Source organism: Hippichthys cyanospilos, chromosome 19 (genome assembly GCF_059441005.1).
Source record: "Hippichthys cyanospilos isolate Australia breed blue-spotted pipefish chromosome 19, RoL_Hcya_1.0, whole genome shotgun sequence".
Lineage (NCBI taxonomy): Eukaryota > Metazoa > Chordata > Actinopteri > Syngnathiformes > Syngnathidae > Hippichthys > Hippichthys cyanospilos.
In genome coordinates, this window is record NC_142387.1 from 10,130,968 (window position 1) to 10,158,220 (window position 27,253).

Sequence of the window (27,253 nt, forward strand, 5' to 3'; positions counted from 1 at the left end):
GGCGTCTTTCTTGAATTTACCCTCCAGGGGTCATTGAACACTTCCTGTAAGTTTCGGCTCAATATATTTTTCATAAGGTACCGGTTGCTCTAACTTTGTCGATTCCCAAGCTAACGCTATGTCATATATATTCTTTCGAGGAGAATTTGCGCAGAAATGTATCAACCTCGCGGTATCCATTCTCGCCAACATAAACCTAGTTTTGTGAAAACGCATCACATATATTCCACTCCGTTGCTTTGTGATGCTATGTAAAGGAGAGAAAAAAAAAAAAGTCATTCAAACTCACTTTTGGACTGAACTGAATGGGCCGACTCGTAAGGTATGCGCGTATCCATATTGTATGAAGGCGTGTTTCCAATCAATTGCGCATTGGCCTTCAACCGCTTTTTGTCCCGCCACCTATGCAATCTTCTTCCGACGGTGTCACGAACCCAAACAATAAAAGCATCGGCCGCCTATAAATGTTTGAGCGGAGAGGCTGTGTGTAGTGTGTGTATTTGAAAGTGGCTGAAATGCCATTAGCGCAGCGGATCTGGATGTGAAATGTCAGCGCGGAGCAGCCCCGCTGTGCCCGCAGCACTGCCCGAGTCAGTCGGGCTCTTTGGAGGACTCCAGCTGCCTCCCGGCTGATGAAAGCCCGGCCGGCGGCTCCGCTTCTCGGCAACCTTTTACCATCACGTGACCTTTTGCTCCGCAGAAATGCTTTTGATTGCATGCCATACAGTTCGCTATTTGCTTCTCTGTGTAGCGGAACGCATTCTTGTCACTGACAGTACAGAGAGAAGCAAACGCGCCTGTTTTTAATGAGTCAAACCACGCATTTTCCATCCTCATAGGCGGGAATAAAAGGCATTTCATGTTGTTTTTGTGTGTGTTTATAAGGCATTCGGTTTTACTGGGTTATGTTTAAATCTATGGGGGGTCCGCACTTTATGACCGTCTCGACATTTTCGAGGTTACAAACGACGCGCGGCATCATGCGGCATGAAAAAGGATGCTCAGTTACCACCGCGTACTGACGGCTTTTACTGCATTGTTTTATGATTATAGCCTAGGAGTGTTTTTCATATCAATATTTACTATAATGTGACATTTCGAGGTTATGAAGAAAATGTGTTTTGGACAGGTGAGACGAGCAAGTGGCACACGCATTTGGCAGCACTGTAATTGTGTAATTAAAACTTACAGTAATAATGAAAATAAAAAGAGAAAAAAATTCAAAGTCATTGAGCCACTGGGGGCAGTATAACCAAGTCAACCAGACAAATGAAGAAGAGTTTAGAGTCTACTGTATCCGACTCAATCAACTGTTGTAATATGAGGTTTTTTTTTTTAACAATAAAAACATTCTATTGTCATTTAATATTAATTCAACATTTTTGAAGTATTTGAAGTATTATAACACAATTACTATGTGTTAGCTTGTGAGCTTGTAAGCTTAGGGTTAGACACTAAAATAAAAAGAGTTTAACGCTAAAAGTTTGACACTAAAATACCTTTTTACTGCTATTATTTATCATTGACCCTAAAGCTGCACGATGATTGCCAAAATAATAATCACGATTATTTTGGTCAATATTGAAATCACAATTATTCCACGTTTGTTTAAATGTCTACTTATTTACGTCTTTTAATCAAGCAGTATATAAACAAGGCTTCAAGGCTTATAAATAATAAGCAAAATCAATAAAGTAAATCATAATTTAAAGATATCCATCCAAGACATGGTAAAAACTTGGCACACAGGGCAACACGGCTAATTTACTTGCTGAGTGCAAACCAATGAAAAAAATGAAGCCTACTTAGAACCAAGCACATGATTTACATTGAAGCAAAGTTAGCAGTCAAAATGTCATTTTCGGTCATTTCAAACCGAATTTATTCAATTTTTTTCAATCGGATTTTCAAAATGGGTCTCAATTGACAGCTAGCACTGTAAATATTAGGAATCAGGTGAGAAACTCATTTCAGACTGGTAAATTATAAATTAGGGTGAGAGAAGCAGAGGCTTTTGTCATGCAAACCTGTGGGAAACATCGCCCCCTGGTGGTAGGATGATAAAATGCTTGATTTGACATTTAATGTAGCCGGCTTTTTAAATGTCAATCTAACCGAGGATCAGCTGAATTAATCGTGGCAGCTGATATTGCGAAACGATTAAAATTCGATTAATGGCGCGCCCCAGTATAAAGACATTTCATATCAACTGACCAGCTAGCCAGAGATGCTAACGCAGCAGTCGACACGCTCACTGCTCTTTTCTGTCAAACGTCACAAACAGAAGGAAATCAGAATAAAAGCTGCCAAACTTTCTTTAAGTGGTAACCCACTAAATATTGATACGCTGGACAAAAGCACTTGAAAGTTTGATATCGATCATCTCGAACAACTTCAAACATCGGAACCGCTTTGGCAGACTTCCTAACCAGGTCACACATATTGACTCCCAAAAAGTTTGAATGATATTTTCCCCCGATGTTGTGGTCCCACGCCAAATCACAAGTGTGAACACCTACTGTGCATACACAAACAAAAGACAGCGGGCGCAGGGCTTGCCTTGCTGCCACATATGATTTACATCCGAGCGCTCGAATCTCCAGTTGACATGCAGCTCAGGGAATTTGGCACTTAATGAGAGCCTCTTAACATAAGCAGTATGCCAGAGTTATCTCCCGACACGAAGCCCGCTGTCAAAATGTCAACGGATCTCTATTCAGTCACATGACTCGCTCCCACCGGGACCCCCGCGTTCACTCGCGCCGGTGGGGGCCCCGACGCGACGGTGAATCCAGGGAAGGAAACGTGAAGGCAAAGTGGGAACGCATGCCCTTTTTGACACCGCGTGCGGTGACGAGTTGAAAAATCTGACGAAAGATCTCTTGGAGAACGTTAACGGAAACAACAAATGGAGGTTTTGAACGTGAGTGACGAATTTCAAACGGAATACACCTCTTTATGTGCCAAATCCGAGCTGACAAACCGGCTAATTTTTGCTACTTGACATCGAGCTAGCTGTTAATAATACAATAGCTATTAGCTTTTAAAAGCTAGTGGCTATTAAAAACCAAACGTGTCCTGTCGCAAAAAAAAAGATCAAACCTACAGGACAACTATTGGCAAATGTGCTATCATTCTCTCCTCAGACCGTCTCCGAGGTTTCTCAGTATTGTGCGTTTTTCTTTGTGGAGTCTTTCACTTCTAACCGCCGCCAAAGCCTCCTAGAAATCCTCTGAACATCACACAGCTCCCTTTCAAAAATATCCTTCTGAGCATCTCTTTTATTCCCCTCACCTCTCCGCACTAGAGAAAGTAGCCTCCCACACACACACACGCGCACACACACGCGCGCGCACACACACACTTTCCAGTCCTTTGGGAAAGAGGTTGGTGGGGGAAGAGAGATGCTTTCTGATAAGGAACTAGACTGCATGCACTCATCACATGACCAAAGTAACCAATAAAAACATTCGACAATCCCGATTTGCACAATTTAGAGTTTAACCACAGTACCGAATGAATACATTTTGACCTTCCTGAAGTCGTACAATTTTTTTCAACCGCAATGCCCAGTGAATACGTTCGGGCATTCCAACAATTAGACAATTAAACCACAATGCCCAAAAATTACCATCAGACACTCCAGAATTTGTACAAGTTGAAGTTTGACTAAAGTGTCCAATTAATACGTTCAGACGCTCCAGAAGAAGAACAATTTGGAGTTCACCCACAATACACAATGTGAACGTTCTAACAACCTAAAACATGTATAATTTGGAGCTCAACCACAGTTCTCAATGAATATGTTCTGACACTCCAGAAGTTGTACAATTTACAGTTCAACCACAGAGCCCAATGAATATGTTCAGACACTCCAGAAATTGTACAATTTGAAGTTTAATCACAGTCCCCAATGAGTACTTTTTGACACTCCAAAAGTCGTACAATTCATAGTGCAACCACAGTGAAAAATGAAGATGATCTGACACCTCAAAAGTTGTACAATTCAGAGTTCAACCACAATGCCAAATTATGAAATTCAGAAACTCCTAAATGTGTATGCTTTGGACTTCAATCCCAGTTCCCAAAAATTATGTACTCACACATGAACAGTTGAACTACTCACAGTTCAACCAAAGTGCCTAATAAATATATTTACGCATCCCAGAAGCTGTACAGTCAGGTGTTTACCCACAGTGTGGAATGGATGCATTTCAATAGTTCAAAAGTTGTAAAATTTGGTGTTCAACCGCAGTGCAGAATCAAGATGTATAATTTAGATTTTAACCATGATGCCCGGTGAAGATGTTCAAACACCCCAAAAGTTGTACGATTCAAGTTCAATCACAGTGCCTAATGAATTGTTCCAACACTCCAGAGTTGACTCAATTTAGAGTTCAAATTTGTCAGGTAAGCCGTCACCAGACCTCATTTCAGCCAGCATCAAACAGAAAAAATATTGCTATCTCCTTCCAAGCACACATAACTTCTTCTCATGATTTCTTGGATCAACTTTGCTACTTTCCTATTAAATCAGGGCTTTGGTGCCATCTTGTGGCATCTTATGGCATTTAAATTATACATACTGCTTTTTTCCCCCTAATTTAGCAAATGATTCTAAAGGCGTAATAATGAAAGTTTTTTATGAATATTTTTTTCCTTCAACCACTCATCTGTTCTATCCATTAATATTTAGGTAACATTTATTAACACCCTTAAAAATTTGGAAAAACGCTACGGTCTGTGTTTGTGGACTGTGAAGTGATGATAAAGACACAGGCATTAACTGGTCTCTAGCGCCACCTACTGGCGTCAGGTGAAACACGTGCTCAAAGATTTTTCTGATTGCTGACATAGTTTGACCGCCGCTCAACGGAATGTTGCAAAAATCGCAGCAAGATCAATGCAATAAATCCCATTGAAATGCATCTCAAAAATTGTAATTACAATGGTTTTAATCATCTGCCGGAAATTTCAACGCCCTAGTGTTTTGTTTTTCATAGATCTTTTTATGATCAGAAAAAAAAATGAATTTCCATAATTTGTAACCTAAAGCCACAAGAGTTAAAAAAAAGATGAATGTCTACGGCACATTTGATTTTGAAAGCGGACCAAACCCAACTGAGGGTAGCACCACTGCCACCTTATCGAGCGGCAGGAATTTGTCGTCCCATTTTTTTGCCCACACCTCTTCCAAGACTCGTAAGATGTTGCCAGACGACCTCCATTCGCTATTTGGGTCCGCACGCTCGTTCCCCACTTGGGATTTGGCTGTTAATCACAATGACGCCTCCCTTCCTCCTCGCGGCCATTCTTCATTTACGGAAAACAAAGTTGACATTTTTGGTTGCATTTTCTCGTTATGGGCGCGGACGTTGCCGGGATCCGGAATGGACTGGATATTGCTCCGCCTCTTGATGGATGTCTCCTTCCCCCCACTCTGACATTTGCTTATCCTCGTCCGCATCTACCGCTATTGACGTGCGCTCTATCCGGACATCTTTGCTAAGCTGTTTTGTCATTTGTCACCTCTTCAATAGAAAGGGAAGAAGGGGGGAGTTGCCGGCGATAAGACTTAATGACACCCACCGCGGTGCCGGCTTGTGGAAGTACGCCGTCCACACTAATACTTCACTATGCTTAATTTGTCCCTCTTAGGCATTCTCCGAGCAATTTAACCAGCATATTTTTTTTCTCCCTATAATAGGTAGAAAGAAAAGCCTACTCTGCAGGCTCCTCGCATGCGGTTGCTCACGACTGTCAATTTAGAGGAAATTTTGCAAAGCGGGCTTTTGGTTTAACACCTTTTAAACTTAATGCATTTCAAGAGGACGCTCGACAGCCTCTCCTGTTAAAAGCCACTGTTTTGCACAACTAATTCTCAACTCGCAGCTTCTTCGCTCCAAATCGGTGACATCATCGCATCAAGGGATGTGGATCTCCATGACAGCTATATCGATGCTCTGCCAGCGATATCGCGCGCTCAAGTGTAAAGCGGGCGATTTATCAATTCGTTTCAATTATAATAGGATTTACTGTATTTAATGGGTTGTTTTTTTAGGCTGAGATAATTTTTTTGACAGAAAAAGAATACTGATTACCAGTTATTTAGACAACTCATTGAAAAATGTATAATTTCAGGGTACCTGTTCCCTGTCAACAGCTGTAATTGTATTTAAAAAAACAACAACTTTCTTTTCAGTATGATTTGCATGGTGCAAAACAATGCATTTAATTAATTCCTTCATTACCATTGATGGCACGGCTATAGACGTCAAAGATCCATTTTTATTGGGCTGCCAGGGAATTACTAATACCAAATTAGCGCAAACTTAAAAAAAAAAGATGAAAAAAAGGGACATCCATTATTAGAAAAAAAAAGATTCACTGTTTTGAATACCTGGTCAACACAATGACATCATCATAAAATTAAACGATATATCTTTAAAGATGGGTTGCAGCAGTGCTTCTCACTTATATTTTGCCAAGCCCCACCCCCCCTCGGAAAGAGAAAACCTGCGATACTTTTTTAACATGAACAAATAGAAGAAAAGAAACAATACAACATACATACACATACATACATAATCAGCAAATATCGGCTATTGCAATTCCATCCAACAATAACCGTTTCAAATTATCGTGTGACATGATGAGTCACTTCTATTACAATACAATAGACCGATTCGCTCCAATTACTGTAGGACGAAATACATTCCAACCACAATATGATTTGAATCACTCAAAGAACACTCCAATAATCTATCCAATTTATCATACAATATGTCAAAATTCACCGTCATTACGATGAGAATCAAGTCAAGACTACAACTTTGTGATCAAGTGGCGAGTAATTAAGTTAGTCAGCATGAAACTTGCCACAGGTTTTTGTGCCGATCACATTCGTCCAAGACAGACAAAAGACCGAAAAATAAGAGAAAATGCTTAGTTTCAAAAGCAAAATCAATTTTCCATCAAATTCCAGAGAAGTTGGCGGCAATCGAAAACTTTTTTTGTGTGGGACGGTAAACGCGGCGCTTCCTCGACGTGCGTCTCTCCAACCACAAGTCAAGGCGCATATTTTCTCCCCATGAGGTGGAAGGCGGGCATTTTCTCCCCCCTTCCTCCTCCTCTCTCCTGCAGAGGGACTATTATTGTAGCTAATTATCTACAAATAGGCCCGATATGACAAACACAGCCCCCGCCACTAAGTGCACTAAATCAGTCAGTGCGGGGATAAATGAATGAAAGGGAAGCAAGGATAGGAACAAGATAAAAGTCACTGTGATGAAATTCACCAAAAAAAAAAAAAAAAAAGAGGGAGGGGGGTGGAACCAGATGAATGAATCCGATATAATTGAGGAGAATATCAAGAGACAACGCGAAGTGAGACGAGGCACATAAAAGCCAGACAGATGGGCAAAGAAAGACACCGAAAGGGACAAACAGAGCAAAATGATGGAGTCGAGGGCGCCTTGTTGCCAATGGCAACCGTCCCGCGATGCACAGGCGGCATCCATCCCAGCACGCCTGGTGATCAGGCCAGCTCAGGGGTCTACGCGGCTGTCTGTCTCATTTCCGCCGAGAAACTCATTTACCAAGCCAGCTATGACGCATCAATGGGGGCTTGATTAGATCCTTACCTCTGACACATATGAATATTTATCAGCGTGGGGTGAATACACATTTACTCTTCCTTTCATCTGGATCACTCTTGAGGGTCCTCCGCTTCCCCTCTTAATTTCTGGCCAATGAATATGTCTTGGGTACATCGCCAGGGACCCTCCAGATAATCTGGACGCAGTGGCTGCGCATTGAGCGTTTCAACAAAACGCCTCGGGCTTTTTTGTCTTGTTGTGTTTTATTCGCCATGGCGACAAAAGCTCTCAAGGCCACCTAAAGCAAATGAACGCGGGGAGGGATGGCAATCGCGGCAAAAAAACACTTAAGCGGATATGTGTCGGCGATACGTCGGGCGGCTTAAGATGTGCTCGACGTGCGGCTGCACAAATGAAGCTGCAGGTGTGAAATGGAAGCCAAGAACAAGTGGCTCGCGTTTCTTTCCCATGAGCGCACGCGACGATACGTGAAAGTTCACCTTACAATTTTTCGTTTAACCCTCGTGCACAAACTTTGCAAACTGTACACATTGCTTTTTTACCTTAATTGTGTAACTGCTTTTAAAGGCGTGGTAATTGAAGTAATTCGGGAAGATTTTTTTCCTTCAACCGCTCAAATTCTTCAGTAGCATCAATTCTGTCCATACATATGTAGGTTAAAATAATACCCACAAAAATTTGAAAATGGCATGGTCGGTCTTTGGAGCCAGTGAAGTGACGGTGACACTTTAAGACATAGCCATTAACTGGTCTCTATCGCCTCCTACTGGCGTGAGGTGAAACACAAGTCAAAGAATTTTCTGTTTGCTGACATAGTTAACGCTGCTCAACGGAATGTTGCTAAAATCGCGGGAAAATCAATGTACAAAAACCTATTAAAATGCATCACAAAAATTGTGATTACAATGGTTTTATATGGTCCAAAATTTGGACAATGGTTATTTTGGAACACAAAATCTTGCCAGTCCAGCTGCAATCACATAGAAATTTTACGTGTTTTAATCATCTGCTGGAAATCTCAGCTCCCTAGTGTTTTTTCTCCCATTGGTTCTTTTATAATATCATAAAAAAAAAAAAAAGGAATTTCCATAATTTGTAACATAATGCAACAAGGGTTAAAAAGATACTGAATTTATCCAGCTGTTTTACGGCAGTAGAAAGTTCATATTTAACCCCAGTGTAGTATTTTGTTCAATCCTTTGACCCCACACAGGGAGAGAAAGCTGAAATGTCACCCATTTGGTGACAACATGTCAAAGTCCAACGTGGCATGACCACTTAGTTATCACACTTCCTAGAGTGCGCCCAAGGACCCAAAAACGGTCAAGATACTGCACAAGGGTTAAAGTGGCAGTGTGAAGGACTTAGCGTCACCTAGTGGTGAACTAGGAGAATGCAATGATTTTGAAGCACGCTCCACCATTTGCAAGCATACTACCAGCACACTATGTTCTTTTGCTACAGGTATCCGTAGCAGAGATGGCATGGGTGAAGAAAATGCCCCAAAATGGTCAAAATACTGCCCAAGGGTTAAGCTATAATTTACATGATGACTACATTATTTACCATGTACAACTAGTAACATTAGAAACAGTTTCGCGCTCGCTGCTGATTGAAAATGACATCACAAAGTAAAGATAAGCATAACGACCAATCACAGCTCATTCGTTTTGATCATGTGACGTTCACAAGCCGAGTCACATGCCGGTTGTTGTGTGCAGCTATCACATATCGGGGTAAAGAGATATCCTAGAGAAAATTCAGCGGTTGCCAATTATTTTTTTGTGATTCAGCAGGGGTCGACTGTTTGTCTAAAATATAAAAAAGGACAAACTTTCACTGCGCGGGCTTCATACCGTATGTGTGCTGGGGTGCTAACACTCGCCAAAAAGCCTCAACGTGTGGTTGTCTATCTCTATGAGCGCTGCAGCTCCCCCGAACAGCAGAAGCCATATAGGAAATGGATGGCTGGGTATTTTTAGTGAATGTAACTTACGTCACTGACTCCAGCCTCCACTATCTTCAGGCCCGTCTCCTTCTCCAGCTGCTGCTTCTCTTGGACTGCAAAGGAAGAAAAAAGCGGAGGCGGTGGTGACTATGAGCAGAGAATGACAAAGTAGCACTTTTTCCCTTTTTTTTTCTCTCTCAATTCCCACTTCCCGGTGTGGAACGAGTTGGTCACTGATACTGAGAGTGATGCAATGGATCAGACGAAATGAGTCAGATGTTAAAATGATAGCGGGGAACGAGCGGCCTACGCGTGTCATTTAGCGCTTGGTGGATGCAATGAAAATATAAGCTGCCCTTTCTGCTAGCGTCAAGCAATCGTTCTGATTGCACGGCGGTGGTAGGGGGTGAAGAATGCAAGTCAAAAGTTTCTCGTGACCAAAGCCTGGACACAACTCAACTCATTTCAAGCTGTTTATTCCCATTTCCAGTCTACTATGCATGCATACTTATTTTAAGATTAGTTAACTCTTGTTGTCTTAACGCGAACAAAACTGCTCGACACCATAAACGAGCAAACAAATAGCATTGGCATCACGTGGTTACCCGTTAAACAAATCTGAACAAATTAAAAACTTGCACACAAATGGTGGACATCCTCTAGACATCCTGTACCATATAGCAATACTAACAGGCAAAACAGTTCAATTTTGTGACTTATCATAACTCCACTAACTAAGTTCCTTCAAGCATGCAATGTAATCAACCCTTTCTGTATGATATTACAAATTTCTTTGTTTTTTTATTAATTCAAAAAGGAATCAATGGGAAAAAACACGAGGGAGCTGAAATCTCCAGCAGATGATTAAAACGTGAAATGTCAAAATGCAACGATTCGGACATCTCTGTGATTGCAGCTGGACGTGCAAGATTTTGTGTACAGCAATAATCATTGTTCAAATTTTGGACCGTATAAAACTATTATAATAACGATTTTGAGATGCATTTTAATAGGATTATTTACATTGATTTTCCCGCGATTTTTGCAACATTCCATTAAGTGGCTGTCAGCAAACTGAAACTTCTTTGTTGACTTGTGTTTCACCTCAAGACAGTCGGTGGCGGTAGAGACCAGTTAACGCCTATGTCTTAAAGAGTCATCATCACGTCGCAGGCTACAGAAACAGACCAGACCATTTTTCATTTTTTTCGCGGGTGAACCGGCGGCGTTTAATTGTAGCAACGCCGCAGCGAGCCAAAACATTCGCGAGTGCGACCGACTGAAGCTGAAGTGCGTTCGTTAATAACTTAAGCCCCCTTCTTTTGTCCTTACAATAATTAATACACCGCACATCTAGCGATCTCATCAAATACGCCGCAGCCATTTCCACCGGCTCGCTTCGTCAGACATATTCTCATGTAAATCCGACACATCCATCACTCTCCACCTTTGAAGCAAACACGTAGGCTGAAAAACAAAAATCAAAGAGGGGCTTTCATAGATTACGCCAAATTAAATAATGCGGGGAAAATGCCGCATCCTTTTAATTGAGTTGGTTAGCATTTGAATGTGAGTTAAAGCGAGCAGGTCCTTTAAATCCCATTTCCCCCAGATGAAGGCTATGCAAATGACCCAGCAGAGACTCCAGCTCACCTCGCACTCCACATCGGGCGAGGGCCTGTTTTAATTAGTATTTTAATCTATCCTGGTGATTCCGCTCGGGCCACAATGTATGCGGCATTCCATCTAATTAAGCATGCTACTTTTAGGATAATCATCCATCTCTCTCGCTCGCAGCCGCGCTCAAACCCTCTCGTCCTGGAGAAGGACGCATTGATCATCCTATCGTCTCGTCAATGCGCCGGCGTGTATTTTAGGCGGGGACGGGAAGATATGGCGGGTATACGTTGCTGCTGTACTTTTAAAACAAACACTTGTGAAATACAGCAGGGATCTTCCCAACAAACATTTATAAATAAATAAATAACTCTGGATTGGGTCTGGCTGAATAATTGGCAAGCAGATTACATCAGAATGTGATAGGTTTTTCTAAAAGGGTTACGTAGTTTTACTTAAAAAAATAACTGTGCATTTTGCAAAGCCAATTTGAAACACTGCATTAGTTAATATCTTTTAGGTAGAATTTCAGAGGATAACATCCAGCTCAAGTTGCCTGGACAGGGCCACGCAAATGTGCTAATGGGCCAAAAGTGAACTAAAAGTGAGAAGTTTTGACGTGTCTCTCTGAGAAGATAAAACAAAACCGAATACCAGCAATGATCAGTCATACTCAGTAGATTGCAATTGATTTGGAGGAAATTAAAACTTGAATTGCAACTAAAACTAAACTTAAATTGCTTGGCAACCCTAATATATATATATATATATATATATATATATATATATATATATATATATATATATATATATGAACTTCATATTATATCATATATTATAATTTTACTGCTTAGTGTCATTTGCTTGCGTTGCTAACCTAAAGCAATACAATTATTTGCTAGCAGAAATCAAATAAAATTGTTGTTGGTGTTTTTGCATGGCTGGTTACTCTGTGGGAGGTCCACCCTTTCCCCGTGCCCATCAAAACGCAACGCTTCTGAGTATTCATAATGTATGTTGACAAGGTTTATATTTATGCTGAATGTGTAGTATTTGTTCGAATTGGCTCCCGTTTCAAATCGTTGCAGGAAACATTTCAATTGCAATTCTGTCAAAGATGAAATGTTTTGACAAGCGAGAAAAGTGTTTCTGGTTTTTATTTTGAAGCCGTTACTTCATGGCGAAGAAAATGATGCAGTAGAAGAACTGTGAATTTCATATCAAAGGGACTCATTCATGAATCGTGTTTTGGCAGGAACTACATTCATCATGTTGCTTATGTACTGTACCATAAAATTATTGCGTTAAACTGAGTATTATTTTGTTCTTGCAAATTTCTCCACTGCAAAGTTCAAAGAATACTAAAGGAAAGTGTTTAAAAACAGTCAAATAATCAACCTGTATTATACATCTTTGTTATTGTCGTCACACAGGGACCAAAAAGTTATTTTATTCATTATTATTTTCCAAGCGGATTCATCGGAAGTCACCGGAATTTTTTTTTCTGCCGATTACTGAAATCAGCCAAAAATAAAACCCATACTTGCCGCCATTAACGATATGGCGGGTGAACCGCAATGTTCCCTACTTCCTTTAATTGAACTCGTTAGACTGCTATCTGTCAATAAACAACAAAATCCAAATGCAAAACATGACTAATGGCCATTTTTTTTGCCACGCCCTGTACCTTCAAAGCGCTAAAAGTCAGGATGCCGCATAAGTCAAGTCAGGAAAATGTGCTATTAGCGAGAGGAGAGAAGTCTCCAACCCACGCGTCTGAGATGAAGCTCATTTTCAATTCGTGTTATGTATTTAGTCGTCTAGCTGCCAGTTGGGGGGGGGGGGGCTACCTGGGTGCTGTTTAGGAGGGGGGGTAATGAGCGAGGTAATTGGGCCCAGCTGGGCGAGGGCGTAGGTGGCGGGGAGGAGCGAAGACGCTCAAAAGGTCACGCAACGTTTCGCCGCTAATGAGGACCCCTCTGAGGCGGCGGCGGAGGCATGAGTCAAACGGCGAAAAGATTAGCCCTTCGTCAACACCGGCCGCCACGCGCCCGCCTCGCTGACTGACATGTCGGAACGGCCGAAGCGGGTCGGTATTTACCGGCCAATCAAGGTGGAGGACTCTCCAATCAATGCTAGGAAAGTGACGGGCCCACTTTAAATGGAAACACAATCTACTCACGGAGCTCATTAAGCTACCGGTTGGACGAACGAGAGCTCATTGCGCTTCGTTTTGCTTACGGCTAAACGCCTCGCTCTTTGCCAAACAACACGGATGGAAATGCAGATTACAACCAGCAGAAGTGGAAAATAAAGTCAGATAACTTTGATCTTCAGATAACTTTCATCTTCTTACTTCTCTCTTTAACATCACTAGGAATCTTGGGACCCATGGCTAACTCTTTCAACTTTGAAATAAGCAGTAAAATGCAATATAAATACGGTTTTGTAACCACTCACTATCGAACAAAACTTTACCGTTCCGCCATTTTAAACAAGTGAGACCGACCAATAGCAAACCACCATCTCCGTGAGGAGACGCCTACCAATAGCAGAATTGTGGTGACGCGTTGCAGGGACGGCAACTGAACATAAGTGTAATTACCTAAAAACAACTGGAGTCATGGATGTAGACAATACAACACATATACAGCCAAGTCCCGAGGGTCATGACAGTTGCACAACGGGAAAAATGTCATAAAGAGAGGATGAAAAAACTCAGTATTCCACGTCGTAACATGAAAATAGCGTAAATCAGGGACGTTGTAACACGGGGGTCCACTGTACTTTACTTGAGTTTATTTTTTCATGCAAGTTTTATGTTTTATTTTTGATAAGACACAGCCTCTCACATAGTGAGATTCCTGCATCACTTCTGCTAAATGGGACAACATGGAAGAAATTAAACTTGGCTGCAATATAAAGTAGTGACTACGAAGCTTGTATAGCAAAGCCTGCTAAAGATGCAATACTGCCGAAAGCATATTTAGGAGAGTGCCGCAAATTCAAAGTCACTTTACTAAATTACAATAATTCTGTATTGAAAAGAACATTTGCGACCAGCGGTGAGGATTAGTGTCCATAATTGGTGAAATAACTACTGCAGTCATGACAGGCACTGATAACTAACTAGCCAGATAGCTAGCTCCATAACTAGCTAGCTAGCTAGCTAGCTAGTCTCTGTATTGACTACAATTTTCTTTCTGCATTTACAAATGAGCCATATATATCTTCTACGTGGTTCAAGATGGAAAAACATAGTTTTGAACAATATATTTTATGCCAGTAAGTGGCTTTAAATTTTTAACGATATATTTGTTCCCGATTCTCACTGTACAGCATATGGTAAAAAAAAAAAAAAAAAAAAAAGCCGAGCTACGAGTGTTAGTCTTTTACGTAAATGCTACTTCAGGTCCTACAGCGGAACCATGTTAATACATTAAAATCCAAACATCCATGAAGCTGATTACTATTAAAAGCTAACTAGTCCTACATCATGCAGTCCATTCGAGAAGTAAATTTACAGTCTCTCCAAAACCGCACGCGCCGATACCAGTGAGCTTCAAATGAGCCACCAAATATTGCTGACAGACTGTGGACAAAAAACGTCAGGTCTTATTTCAGAGCGACTCCTCCAGACATTTTTAATAGGCATTGTCCGAGCCTATTTCGTCTCATCACTGGTGTCATCCTATCCCCGCTGCTCCTTTTTGATCTTTGCGATTTCCCCTGTGACTCCAAGCCCTTGATACAAAAAACCAAAAAAAAAAAATGAATCCAGTATGTGTTTCATTTTTTTTGGTTTGCAATAAAATGAGATGGAATGATTTTTGGTACAGAAGTGGACTTTATGCTCAGTGTCTGCATTGAGGTAATTTGGATTTGAAATGTACAGTATGTTTTGTCCTGGAACTTTTCCGACACCTTCTTTGATCAACTATTTGCCTATACTGAGTATAGCACAAGCTATGATTCGAGAGCATTTTAATCTGTCACTCATTTTACAATTCTTCTTAAAAACTAGAAAAAAAATTGTATTTTCTGTACAATAAGACACAAATAAAAGCCTTTAATGTCATATAATCCAGTGCGCTGTGTGTGCACCGAGTCCCAAAATCCGTAAAAATGCTATTGTGCAACGTTGGTAAGACCATCGCTTGACTGACTCTAAGACCATTTCCGCTGACACAGGAACATAAAGGAAGAAACGAACGCAGTACGTTTGAGAGCAGCGATAAACCAATTACAGAACATTGCGTAATACGTACAGTACGTATGCTGGCAGGAATAGAAAAATTAGAGAGCATTCCATAACGGGTGCAGAGAGCATTACATATTACATAGTAGTACGTACATTACATACGTTCCTTTTTATTCCCGATCAAATGTTTACACCCAATATATGGCTTAAAAACAGAATAAGACCCCATAATTGAGAATGCGCCGACTAATACAGCGCACCGTACAGTAGCATGGCGTGGAAAAAAAGAAATTTAAAAATCTTCTGCATCCATCACTTCGATTCACAACTTAGCTCTTCCTTGACTTATCACTTCAACATATTACATCTTTGACGCAAATGTCTTTATACAGAGCTTTGACGGCATTTTAGAGGGTTTCAGAAAGAGCATAAAAATTGTTAAATTTGTGGATTGTGAATATAGGGAGTAATTCTGTGGCACCTTCCTAGTAAGATTGCTAAGGCCAACATCCAAATAAAAGAACAGCCTTTTTAAAACGTTATTTTCAAGGCTACTGCAGATCAACGTCGAGTCCACTTCAGCTTTGACGCAAGCGCGCAAACCCAATGTCACTTAAAATAATAATTAAGTACTTGTATTCACCAATATAACCGCGATTCAAGCGATAAGCATCTCGTCTCTCCGCGTCGGCGTGGGAAGTGCCGAGGAACACTTAAAAAGTTCATCAAGGACTCGTTTGGAGAGGAAGAAAAGGCCATATCAATCACCGGCCGCCTAGGAAAGGATTCGAAATTCTTGACGCGCCCAACGAGGAGTGGAAATACGACGCGCGAGCCAGACTTTACGTGACCTTTAAATTGCTGGCGAGCATATGCGCTCAACATCATTATCTGCCGTTGAGTATAATTTGATTAAAGTGCGGCGCTTCTGCGCCATATGCTGCCGGATAATGTAATGGCGTCCCCGCCCTCATCGTGGATTCTAACGGCGATCCCCCGAATGATTATCATGAAGTCATCGGAGCTTAAAGTCATGAATATATATGTTCATTTCTCTGACACATTACATGTGGTTGTTATTGTTGGAAGCGATATAAATGCGCCGCCCTGAGATGGATCACTTCCCGTGGGCCCCTAAGTATTCGGCATTTCGCCGTGTCGTAATGCCCCCGAACGCGGGAATCGGGTTGGCATATTTCAGCCGGGCCTCGCTGATTGATCTGTTAATACGCATATAGGTCCCGCCTTCCCTATCTGGATCCTCGCCGCCGTCTCTCTCTACGCGTCAATCCGGTGGAAAACAAAATGAAAGTGTTTATTGTGGGAGGAGGGGGTGTTCACGCCTCACTCTCTCCGAAGCCGTTAGCCTTATCAGTAGGCAATCGCTTGGATATTAAAGCCGCCATTCCAACCGTCGGCCCCCCCGCCCCCACGTATAACGACAGTCTGCACCTATCAGAACCAGAAGAGCGGGATGGGGAGAAGGATGCACCTGATCCCTCTGCCGCCGCCCGTCTCCAAGCAGATAGGCTGCTATCCGTTTCTCGCTCAAATACAATAATATGACTCCGCAGCTCGGAGTATGAAGATGCAGCGGGCGGCGGGGTGCGATAAATCACACGTGACCCACCTCAGATGTGACTCGTACGCGGCCGTACTTGTCAAAAGCTACATCGGGGCAGATACGGCTGTCACTTTCATGAGCCTTGTTCGCTTTCTCCCTTCTTTTCTCCTCTTTTGTACGATAGCATGTTTTACAATATTAATGCTTTCAAAAAAGAACTAACAGAAACAAACACGGTAAAACTATACACTAAATTGTCGAGAATTATTGTCACGTGTGGCCGTGGGGCTCAAATCATTAGAAAAAAGTTGTGCTGTAAATACTAATGCTTTCAATAAAGAACTAACAGAAACACATAGAGTTAAAACTATACTCTAAATTGTCGAGAATTATTATCACATGTATAGCCGTGGGGCTGAAATCGTAAGAAAAAAGTTGTGGTGTGCGATAGCGTGTTTTACAATATTAATCCTTTCAATAAAGAACTAACAGAAACAAATACAGTGAAATAATACAATCAATTGTCGAAAATTATTGTCACATGTATAGTCGTGGGGCTCAAATCATAAGAAAAAAGTTGTGGTGTACAATACCATACTAATGCTTTTGATAAAGAACTAACAGAAACAAATACAATGAAATAATACAATAAATTGTAGAGAATTATTGTCACATGTGTAGACGTGGGGGTCAAATCATAAGAAAAAAGTTGTGGCGCATGATAGCGTGTTTTACAATACCAATGCTTTCAATAAGAAAAAAGTTGTGGTTTATAATCCGAACAGATGTTTAGCAAACTTGAAAAAAATAGAATGGTTCCTCTCTGTGAGTTTTTTTTTTTTTATTGCAAGCGTATGACTCACAAACATGGACAGGGGAAAACTTGCTACAAACAAGAAATACCAAAGTTTATATTCATCAACTTGACTTCAACCATTTACTGCCAAAATCTAATATAGTCGTCAAACCCATGGTGCAACAAATTGGTGTGGATGTGAGTCCTAATCGGCTTGTTTGTGAAATTGAGGATTTAAAACTACTGTAATGACTAACAGATCCCTGTAGGTGGCAGCATAGCAAAGCTTCTGATTTGAGCTCGGCAAAGCTTTTGAGTAGGAGATAAAGATTAGTCTGTGAATCTAGGCATCAAATGTCCATCCGTCCATTATCTACAGCCGGTTATCCTCACAAGAGTCGCAGGCTTGCTGGTGCCTATCCCAGCTGACTTGAGGCAGCAGGCGGGGGACACCCTCAACTGGTTGCCAGCCAATTGCAGGGCACACAAAGACGCACCCAATAGACCAATAGTCCAATAGACCCGCCATGCATGTTTTTGGGGTGTGGGAGGAAGCCAGAGTGCCCAGAGATAACCCAAGCAGGCTCGGGGAGAATATGCAAACTTCACGCAGTACCAAATGAAAAGTTGATGATGAGTGTCAACGTCAAATCCCTGAAAGTGCGATACACCGAAATGAAACATTTCACCAATTTTGCACTGCAGAGGAATAAAGTGATGATGGCAAGTTTATAAAAGTGTAAACATTTGGCAAACTCCAACCATCATCTCGTCTAAATCTCGCTCTTCTCTGCTTATAGTATTTAATAAAAAAAAAACATGATCACAGAATGGAATAAACATGAACCTCAAGGCCTTGCTGAACATTCCTAATTTCTTTCAAGGCCATTTTTTTTTTCAGCGCGCGGTTGACACAACCGGGCCGAGGCATCCAATCAGCGCTGCCAATCACACATCTGTCAGTGTTGTCACATGGTTTCAGAGCATGCTGTTCACAGCAGGGTTCAGGGGGCAGGGGGTTGGGTGGCGTTGTTCTGGCCGCCTCGCTGTTTTATTCACCCCGATCGATCGTTTCATGCGGATGAGCCAACACAAGACCCCCAACAACAAACCACCTGCTGTTATTTAGCCTAAAATCAACACGACTGGCGGCTTCACAACAAAATACCGGGGAAAAAAAAATGCTTTTATACGCCGCTTTTCTTTCTTTTTGTCCAGACTGACAATTACAAATGATGCCGAAGGTAATAAAGTGCGCCGGTGGCCCCGGTTCGGTCTCCGTAATGGCGGCGGCGGCGTAATTAGCATGCGCCGAGGGTCTGCCGAAAGACCCTGCCTCTGATATCAAACACATTACAGGCTCCTTCCTCTTTCAAACGGAACCCACATGACACTTTTATAATTGCGTACCCCCCCGTTTCCTTTTTCTTATTAGGAGGCTTTTTTGGAAGATGGCTTAATAATAAACCTTCACAAGTCCTTGCCTTTGCTGCACATATCTCAAATAGTCGCCTTCTTTCTAATAAAGGTATAAAGGTATTAGCAAAACGCGGTGCACACACCCCTGAGGGGGCGTTAGATTAAAAATAGAATGGTTCCTATCTGTATAATACACATTTATATTTCATGAATAAGCAAGACGGCTTTATTGCCAAAAACCTGGGGTGCACGAGTACCGATACCAAAGTATAGGCATATGGGTAACTCCGTGTCTTATTTCAAGGTATTGCTACTCGCGATCGCAGCTGATACTAGAGGGCGCTCTCTTAGAGCAGTTCAATTAGAAAATTAAATTGATTTCTTGAATTTTTAAGTACAATAGGTCTAATTAGATACAGTAATACTCCTCTACAACGAAACCTGCATGTGCAAAAAAATCCATTGTAAAAAAAAAAAAATCCATGCATGAAGCCTTTCCCTCTTTCAAATGTCCTCATACAACAAAAAAAATCAAGAGTTGTATAACACGAAATGCTTTTTTTTTCCCTGCATTTGTGTTGCGCTGAATTTCACTACGGCAAAAACAAGCCTGCAGCAAAAGTCTAGCTTGGTTTATTCTTGACGTGCCGGAACGCATTTTGCAGCACTTAATACTCGGAGTGGCTTTCCCCCGTAGTCAGATGATATTCTCCCATCCTATAGGTGGCAGTAAATTGACTCCACAGCATACAAACAACACTACTCCATAACAGATGTAGAGAATCCCAGTCGATGAGAACTATGTAAATTTTTCCAGGCGTTTTTAAAGACTCCTGTTCACCAGTGCGCCACCGAGCCGCCCCTGTAGTGCTCCAATAAATTTAAAAATGTCACGATTATTTTGCAGTGTGCAGGGACTGTGGTGCACAAATTACTTTGAAAAGTTTTGGCAAAACCTGCTTTTTGCCTCCCTGAAATAGTCACTTCATGACTGTTTTCCTAAAAACCTGCAGGGCAGGCGTGCATCAAATTTGTTGAAAGTAGTGCACCTCCTAAACAGTTCTCGCAAATTATCTCATTCACTGCCGATGACGGCTAAAGACGTCATACTGGGCGGGCGGCGGATGAGTTGATTCTCCACATGTATCTTATATTTAACGAATAAAATGCATTACTCCACGTAAGTAACTGACATCATTTTGCAGAAGAACATTCACTGCCAAGAACGTTCAACGCGTTCACTGCCAATGACGGCCATAGACGATCGCATTATTTTGGGAAAGCGTTAGGGAAAGACGCCAATTAATTAAATGAAGACCTCCCTCAAATAGATGTCTCTCTTTCTAGTATTTCTATCTCATTGCGCAGTTTCGCTTGAGGTGACTTATAATACGACGCCAGCATCGTTTAGCATCACTCCTGCGTGTCCACGTTCATCTGCCGTTGAGTATTCCCACTATTTGCATAAATATGATACTGTATATACACACGCGCATAATCTTAGTTTCTTGGCTGGCTGCTTGATAAATAGATTGTGGCGGTTCTGACACTGGGTGTAGAATGGGTATTTGGGCTTTGATAGGCGCTGACACCAATTCGTCACGGACGGCGGGAGACGGCGGAAAGAGTGGCGGCGCCAGCAAATGATTCACGTTTGGCCGCCACCTCCAGATGTGGCGGGAACCCCGTTGCATGTCAATCAATGACAATCCCGCGCAAATGATAAGATGGCGGCGGAGAATGAGTGACGAAGAAAAACAAAGCACGGCGTGGCGATTTTTAACACGCGAGTCGATTTGCGAATGGGAGTGAACACGCACGATGACGAGGGAAGGGATACGGTTTTAATGAGGTAATTTTATTTGTATGTTTCCCCTCCATTAAAGTTGTTTTTCATGTTAAACTACTGTAATATGGAATATTTATCAGTATGTAAACATTTTGGGGGTTAAAAAAAAAAGATATTTTGTCAGATACATTTCAATGTTTGTCAGTTGTACGCAGATTTTTGCTATTCAAGCTAAGTGGCATTTTTTTGTGTTGTAATGTGAAATTGTGCTTCTCAAATATGCTATTATATATTATTATATGCCACGCCCCCGATAGAAAAAAACTTTTCGCCCTCCCTGACGCGGTGCCTATAAATAAGATAATTATCGCTAAAAATTGTATAAGTATACCTAAATCTGTATCCTTTTAAACGTTTACAAAAGAAAAAAATGTAAATCAACTTTCAACAATTGTTAGTTATATTTTAAAGCTTTTTATATGGGTTACAGCTTAGTCCAAACCAGAAAAAAAAAGTGCATCAAAGTGCCTGAGACTAAAAAAAACAATGATGAAAACACTTCACATGATAAAAGCAACCCCCCCCCCCCCCCCCCCCCCCCACACACACACACACACACACACACACTATTTGAGAAGCACTGGTGTAAGGGAAAGAAGCAATAAGCAAAAAAAAAAAAAAAAACTAGTATAAATCAGCTGATGAGGTTGTTGCTAACTTTACATGCTAATTTAAAAAAAAAAATAATAATAATTGGCGGTTGAATAATGGAATGACTCAAGCCAATTTGTTTGAGATGCACCAATACAAATTTTGTCTTGTGAAGTGTGTAATATCAGATTTATAGGAGCAAAATGTAAAAGTACATTAATTTTGAGAGCATTAAGACAAGTAAGCAATATGGTGCAGCAGCCAGAATACCAAACAAGTTTAACATTTACGATTTTAGGCTGGCGGGTCGGGGAGAAAAAATAATGCACACATGATAATCATTCAAGTTTGGCCTTAGCCGACTTTGATGTTGAAATTTTGTCGCAACGCGTGAAAATCCGCCAAACAGACCAAACGAATCTCCATCTGCAGCTGAGCAAATACGGTAAACGCCCGTGGGCCGTTGTTACCTGAAATTGCACTCATCTCATTAGGGCTGTTGCGCGTGTGTGTGAGAGATAACGCAAAAATCCGCAAAAGCTTGATTTAAAAAATATCACCGAGCTTTGTGTCTCGGGGTTCGAATTGACAACCTAAGACGAGCCTGTGAGTGACAGCGGATGAACATTTTGGGACGCCGGCTACTTTCCGAAGAGAGCATACTGTGGGAATCGCTGATTGGAGGAAAGGACGGCGAGGCGCACACACACGCTCGCGACTACTTCCCCACTGAGGCAACTATGACAGAGGCAGCCCTACCTGTCAGCGCGGCGGCAATTATCCCGCAGCCTCTCTCCACGGACCATCTCCTGCAAGTCTCCGTATTACTAACCACATCACTGAGCGCATACATAGGCGCCGAGCGTACAGACGCACGGTTGGGCAAAACGCACACCGGCGATAGGGTACATAGTCGCACAAGCGCGAAAATGCGCTTTTCATCTACAATTCGCTCTCGACAAGCTAATGGCCCGAGCCCATGATGTGTTGGTGCAGACATCCTGCGCGAGCGGGGGGAAGCGCACATCATTACAATGATGTGTGAACAGGGTCACGCACACCGGTATGCATGAGTGATAAGAAGCGGGGCGGATGAGGAAGAGGGGGTGCCAGAACTCTGTCGAAGGGTGCGGCTTAATGGATTAAAACAATTGGGGAAGACTGCTCTGATGGACAGTGAGTCGTTATTGGTTAAATAAAATAAACACCTCCCTCAAATACATACCTGCCTTACTGATATATATATATATATATATATAGTAATTCTACACTTAATTCTATTTAAAAAAAAAAGGAAGTATACAATATGGAGCAACTAGGACTGAACAATTAATCGAATTTTAATCGCGTTCACGATATTGGCTGCCACGATTAATTAAGCTGATGTTCAACGATATTTATATATAAAAAAAAAAAAAAAAAAAAACTTTTTTATAATTACAAGTCAAATCAAGCACTTTGACAATGTTTCCCAACATGGTGCAATGACACCCTACTATATTATTTACCAGTGTGAAATGGCGTTGAGTTTCTCACCTAATGTATACAGTGCAAGCTGTCAATTGAGACCCATTTTGAAAAATCCGATGAAAGGAGGCCAATGACCACCTAGAATGAATTTATTAGTATAAATTCGGTTTGAAATGACCAAAAATGACATGCTGACTGCTTTGACTGCTAATTGATTCAAATTAAAACTGCTGCTATCGTTACCATAAGATTCAATAAGATGCCATAAAGACTAGATGTTCCCCCCTGATGGGTTAAATAAACGCCTCTCTCAAATGACTTTTGGTATGAAAGGTAGAGGGGGTGTTTGATTTCTATTGAGGGGGTCTGCGGCTTCATTGGTTTGGGATAGACTGCGCTATGAGACTCGAAGATTTTCTCCCCAATTATTTCGACTCCTCCCTCAAATACATGCCTCCATTTTTACTATCAAACGAAAATCCAAGGCGTTTTACAAATGCGATAAATACATAGCCTGCGCGGTTAACAGGAGTTCCATCAGTTTATTTTCTTCTGTTTGTACGCCAACGCCGAGGTTGGAGACGGATTGCGCTCATGTTAACACGAACAGGAGGGCAGGATATGAGCTTCAGTGAGTCAGGAGATCGTACAAAAAAAAAAAAAGAAGACAGACAAGGCTTCCATTTTGGCTGCAGGGAGGTCTTGCAGAGGAAGGAATTGATCCGTTCCTCGCCGGCTGGCTGACTCGTGTTTCAGGAACAGCTTGACTGTACAGACAGCGCTGTGAAGGGTGATTTCAGATTTTTTTTTTTTTTTTGGAGAAAGGAGGTGTTGAGGAAGGACAATCCATGTGACCTCATTACTGAAAATTTGTTCCGACTGTCATTAGCAATCACAGGCGCCATCACTCAAATGGTGGTGGTGGGGGGTGGGGGTGGGTGGGGGTCCTGCAGGGGTTATGACAATTATCACATAGCATTTGATAACTAGATGTAGACAGGGTGTTGAAAGATTCTGTATGTTCTACGCTTGATACTCAAGGACCAAAAAAAAAAAAAAAAAATCGAAAAGGAAATAAGGAGATTTCTGCCTGCAAGGGTTGAAACCGTGACGGTTACTGACATTAACGTAGTTTTCAAATCTTCGTACGTTACGTTCTTCAAGTTTATGTAATTTTGTAAAAATAAATGCGCCAAGAGTGGATGTGTACACGCACATCTGTCAAAGACACACCATCCTTTCCACTAACAACACAGGCTAAACTTTGCTCATAGATAGATAATTACTACTACTTCACCATAAGTCAAAGTTTTGGTGCCAATTAGAGGTTTATATATATATATATATTATATATAGTATATGTATAATCGTTTTAAGCCTTTTAAATAACATTATTTTGCTTCCAAATTAATTCCAAAGACAGATATGTGGAGAAAATTGGTCTGGTTTTGAGTTATGCAGGTAAAAGAAATTGAGTAAAAAAAAAAAAAAAAAAAAAAAATACTTGACATGTACACCACCAAATACGGTAGGCATTAAATCACCATCGCCGTTATTTTGCCTGCCGTTTTTGTACATCGCTATTTTCGAGGTGACTAGAAAATTGAACGCGCGCTTCCTTTGCCGTCAGCTGCCAAACTAAAAGCCCTGAAAAAACCCTTCCCGCCGCATCAAGTAACCCTGAACCGCCTCTCACTTTCACTCGCCGTCGTCGAGCATCCTGGCGACGCGTCAGGCTGCAGTGCTCGTCATCTGCGTGTGCAGCTGCGTAGGGGTGGTGGGTGTAAAAGAAGACGCAACACAAGCGCCTCGCTCAGCTGTCAGCATGACAAACGTGATATTTCCCGTCACAGACGTTATTAGTACGGATATTATTTCATACTCTGTCTTTTTTTGTTGCTTCAGGAGAAAAAAGAAATACATTGCTTTTTTTTTATTACTGTACTGCCGAATTTAACTGTAATGTGCACACATAAGCAGAAATTTATTTTTCATGCACATTTTAAGTCTATTTCGAAAAATTAGAACACTGAGTGTACCTTTTTTTGTGGGCAGAAAATAATGTTTTCAGTTATTGTTTTGAGTGCAGCTAATATTTATTTGGTGGCTGCAAAGTTGTATTTTGTGATCATAAATTAGAACAGTATTTTGAAGCTACATTTTTGTGTTTGGCTTTTTGTATGCACCTCATATCTAATTCATGACTACAAAACAGTATTTTGGGATCACAAATAAGAATTTTAGGATCAAAAGTTAGTATCATAAATTTGTATTTTCTAGCCACAACTTGTGGCATCAAATAATTTTTTTGTGCGCACTTCATACAATTCGAGATAGTATGCATTTGATTTAGCGTGTTTGCCCTTTTCATGACCGCAAAATAGTATTTTGTGACAGCAATTTAATATTCTGTGATGACAAATAATCCATAGAATATTTTAGGCGGCAAATTAACATTGCAAGTGCACCTTATATATATATATATATATATATATATATATATTTTGTGGCTACAAATGAGTATGTCGTGAGCACAAATTTCACAGTATTTTGTAGTCGCTCAATATTTTGTGCTAACAAATGAGTATTTTGTGTGCACCTTTTCTCAGTACGTGAACACAAAACAGTGTTTGTTGATCATGAATTAGTATCTAATGATCATAAATTAGTTTATTGTGCACCTTATTTTTATTTAATGACCACAAAACAGGATTTTGTGATCACAAATAATTAGTTTCTAGCTACAAATGAGCAATTTGTCAATACAAATTAGATTTTGCACATTTTATAACTATTTCATGATGGCAACGCTATTTCGTGATGACAAATTAGTATTGCGTGGCAAGCTAGTATTTTGTCCACGCAAGTTTTTTTGGTGGTCACAAATTTATACTCAGTGTTCACAAATGAGCATTTTGTACATGTTTTGTCACAGTTAACTGAGCCGAGTTCAATTTCAGCTGGCTCCAGCCACCTTGTGCGGAGTTTGCAAGTTCTCCCCATGCCTGTGGCTAGATTTCCCCGCCTACTGCGCAAAGTCAACTGGGATAGTTACCAGCAAACCTAGTAGAGGAGAAGCGGCTCTAAAAAACAGATGAATGTCATTAGAATTTCTTGATAACCAAGACAGTACGCATCGGTAATGTTTTTTTTTCTCAATGTCTAGGCATCATGAGAAAATCTGATAATCTGCAAAACATGACCAGAAGGCAAAGCAAGGAAAAGCAAGCGGGAATAACCGCCCCATAAAAAAAAAAAAGAAAATCCACATTTGACTGTTATTTTTGACACCTCCGCATTCAAAAATCAATCTTACGGCACGATTCTCCCCAAACGATTTCTTTGGGGAACGCGAAGCTGCAATTCTGAGTCACAGCGTGACGATTAGATCCATACGCAGGCGGCGCCGTGCGTATCCTAAATAGCTGCTACATATGTCGCGAAAACTCTCCTGTGATTGAAGTTGCGAGGCGGATTCGACGACGGCGCATAAGCTTCTATTTTTTTAAGGACACCTGTTGGGCTGCCACGGCTCATCTCCTCCTCATTTAGCCGTCTGTCAGGACTCCGCGGGGCTGATTACAGCCAAGATGTGATTCCACTTGCACTGCTTATCAGTCTAATTAGGGCCCCTGGCAGGTGACTTGAAGAAAGTTGCCTGCGTCGCCAGTCTTCAAGGCACAACCGTTTGTAGCGGCTGCTCTCAAGCCAGGGATTGGCAAAGGGGTGTGTCCGACTAAGAACGGAATTCGGCGTGGTAGAATAATTACACATCTACATTGTTTTTCCACTCCCACACAAAAGTGATTATTCTGTTTGCGCCGGGTGCGCACATGCCGTGGCCACAATTTAGTATTTTGAGCCTACGTATGAATAGTTTGTGATCACGAATAATCTAGTAGTCCGTGATCACAAATGAATATTCTGTGGCCGCAATTTAGCATTTGGGGTCTTCAAATGAGTATTTGGTGATTATAAACTACCGTATTTTCCGCACTATAAGGCGCACCCTCAATTAATGACATATTTTCAAACTTTTTCAATCACATTATAGTAATACTCAAAGTAATAACAATAGTTACTCAAATCATAACTCTAAACTCTCAATAGCATAATGACTCAATGTCAATATGACCAACCTTGTTCGACTGTAAACACACAAAAGAAACAGGTAAAGTT

At 41.2% G+C, this 27,253-nt stretch overlaps 1 protein-coding gene across 1 annotated transcript in view; it reads right to left on the reverse strand.

The window, feature by feature from the left end:
• Positions 1-27,253, reverse strand: part of ptprn2 (protein tyrosine phosphatase receptor type N2) — a 130,647-nt gene that overhangs the window by 55,536 nt on the left and 47,858 nt on the right. Inside the window, exon 11 of the mRNA XM_088441977.1 lies at positions 9,616-9,680. Coding sequence (XP_088298103.1) covers positions 9,616-9,680 — 65 coding nt within the window. The remainder of the gene's footprint in view (positions 1-9,615; positions 9,681-27,253) is intronic.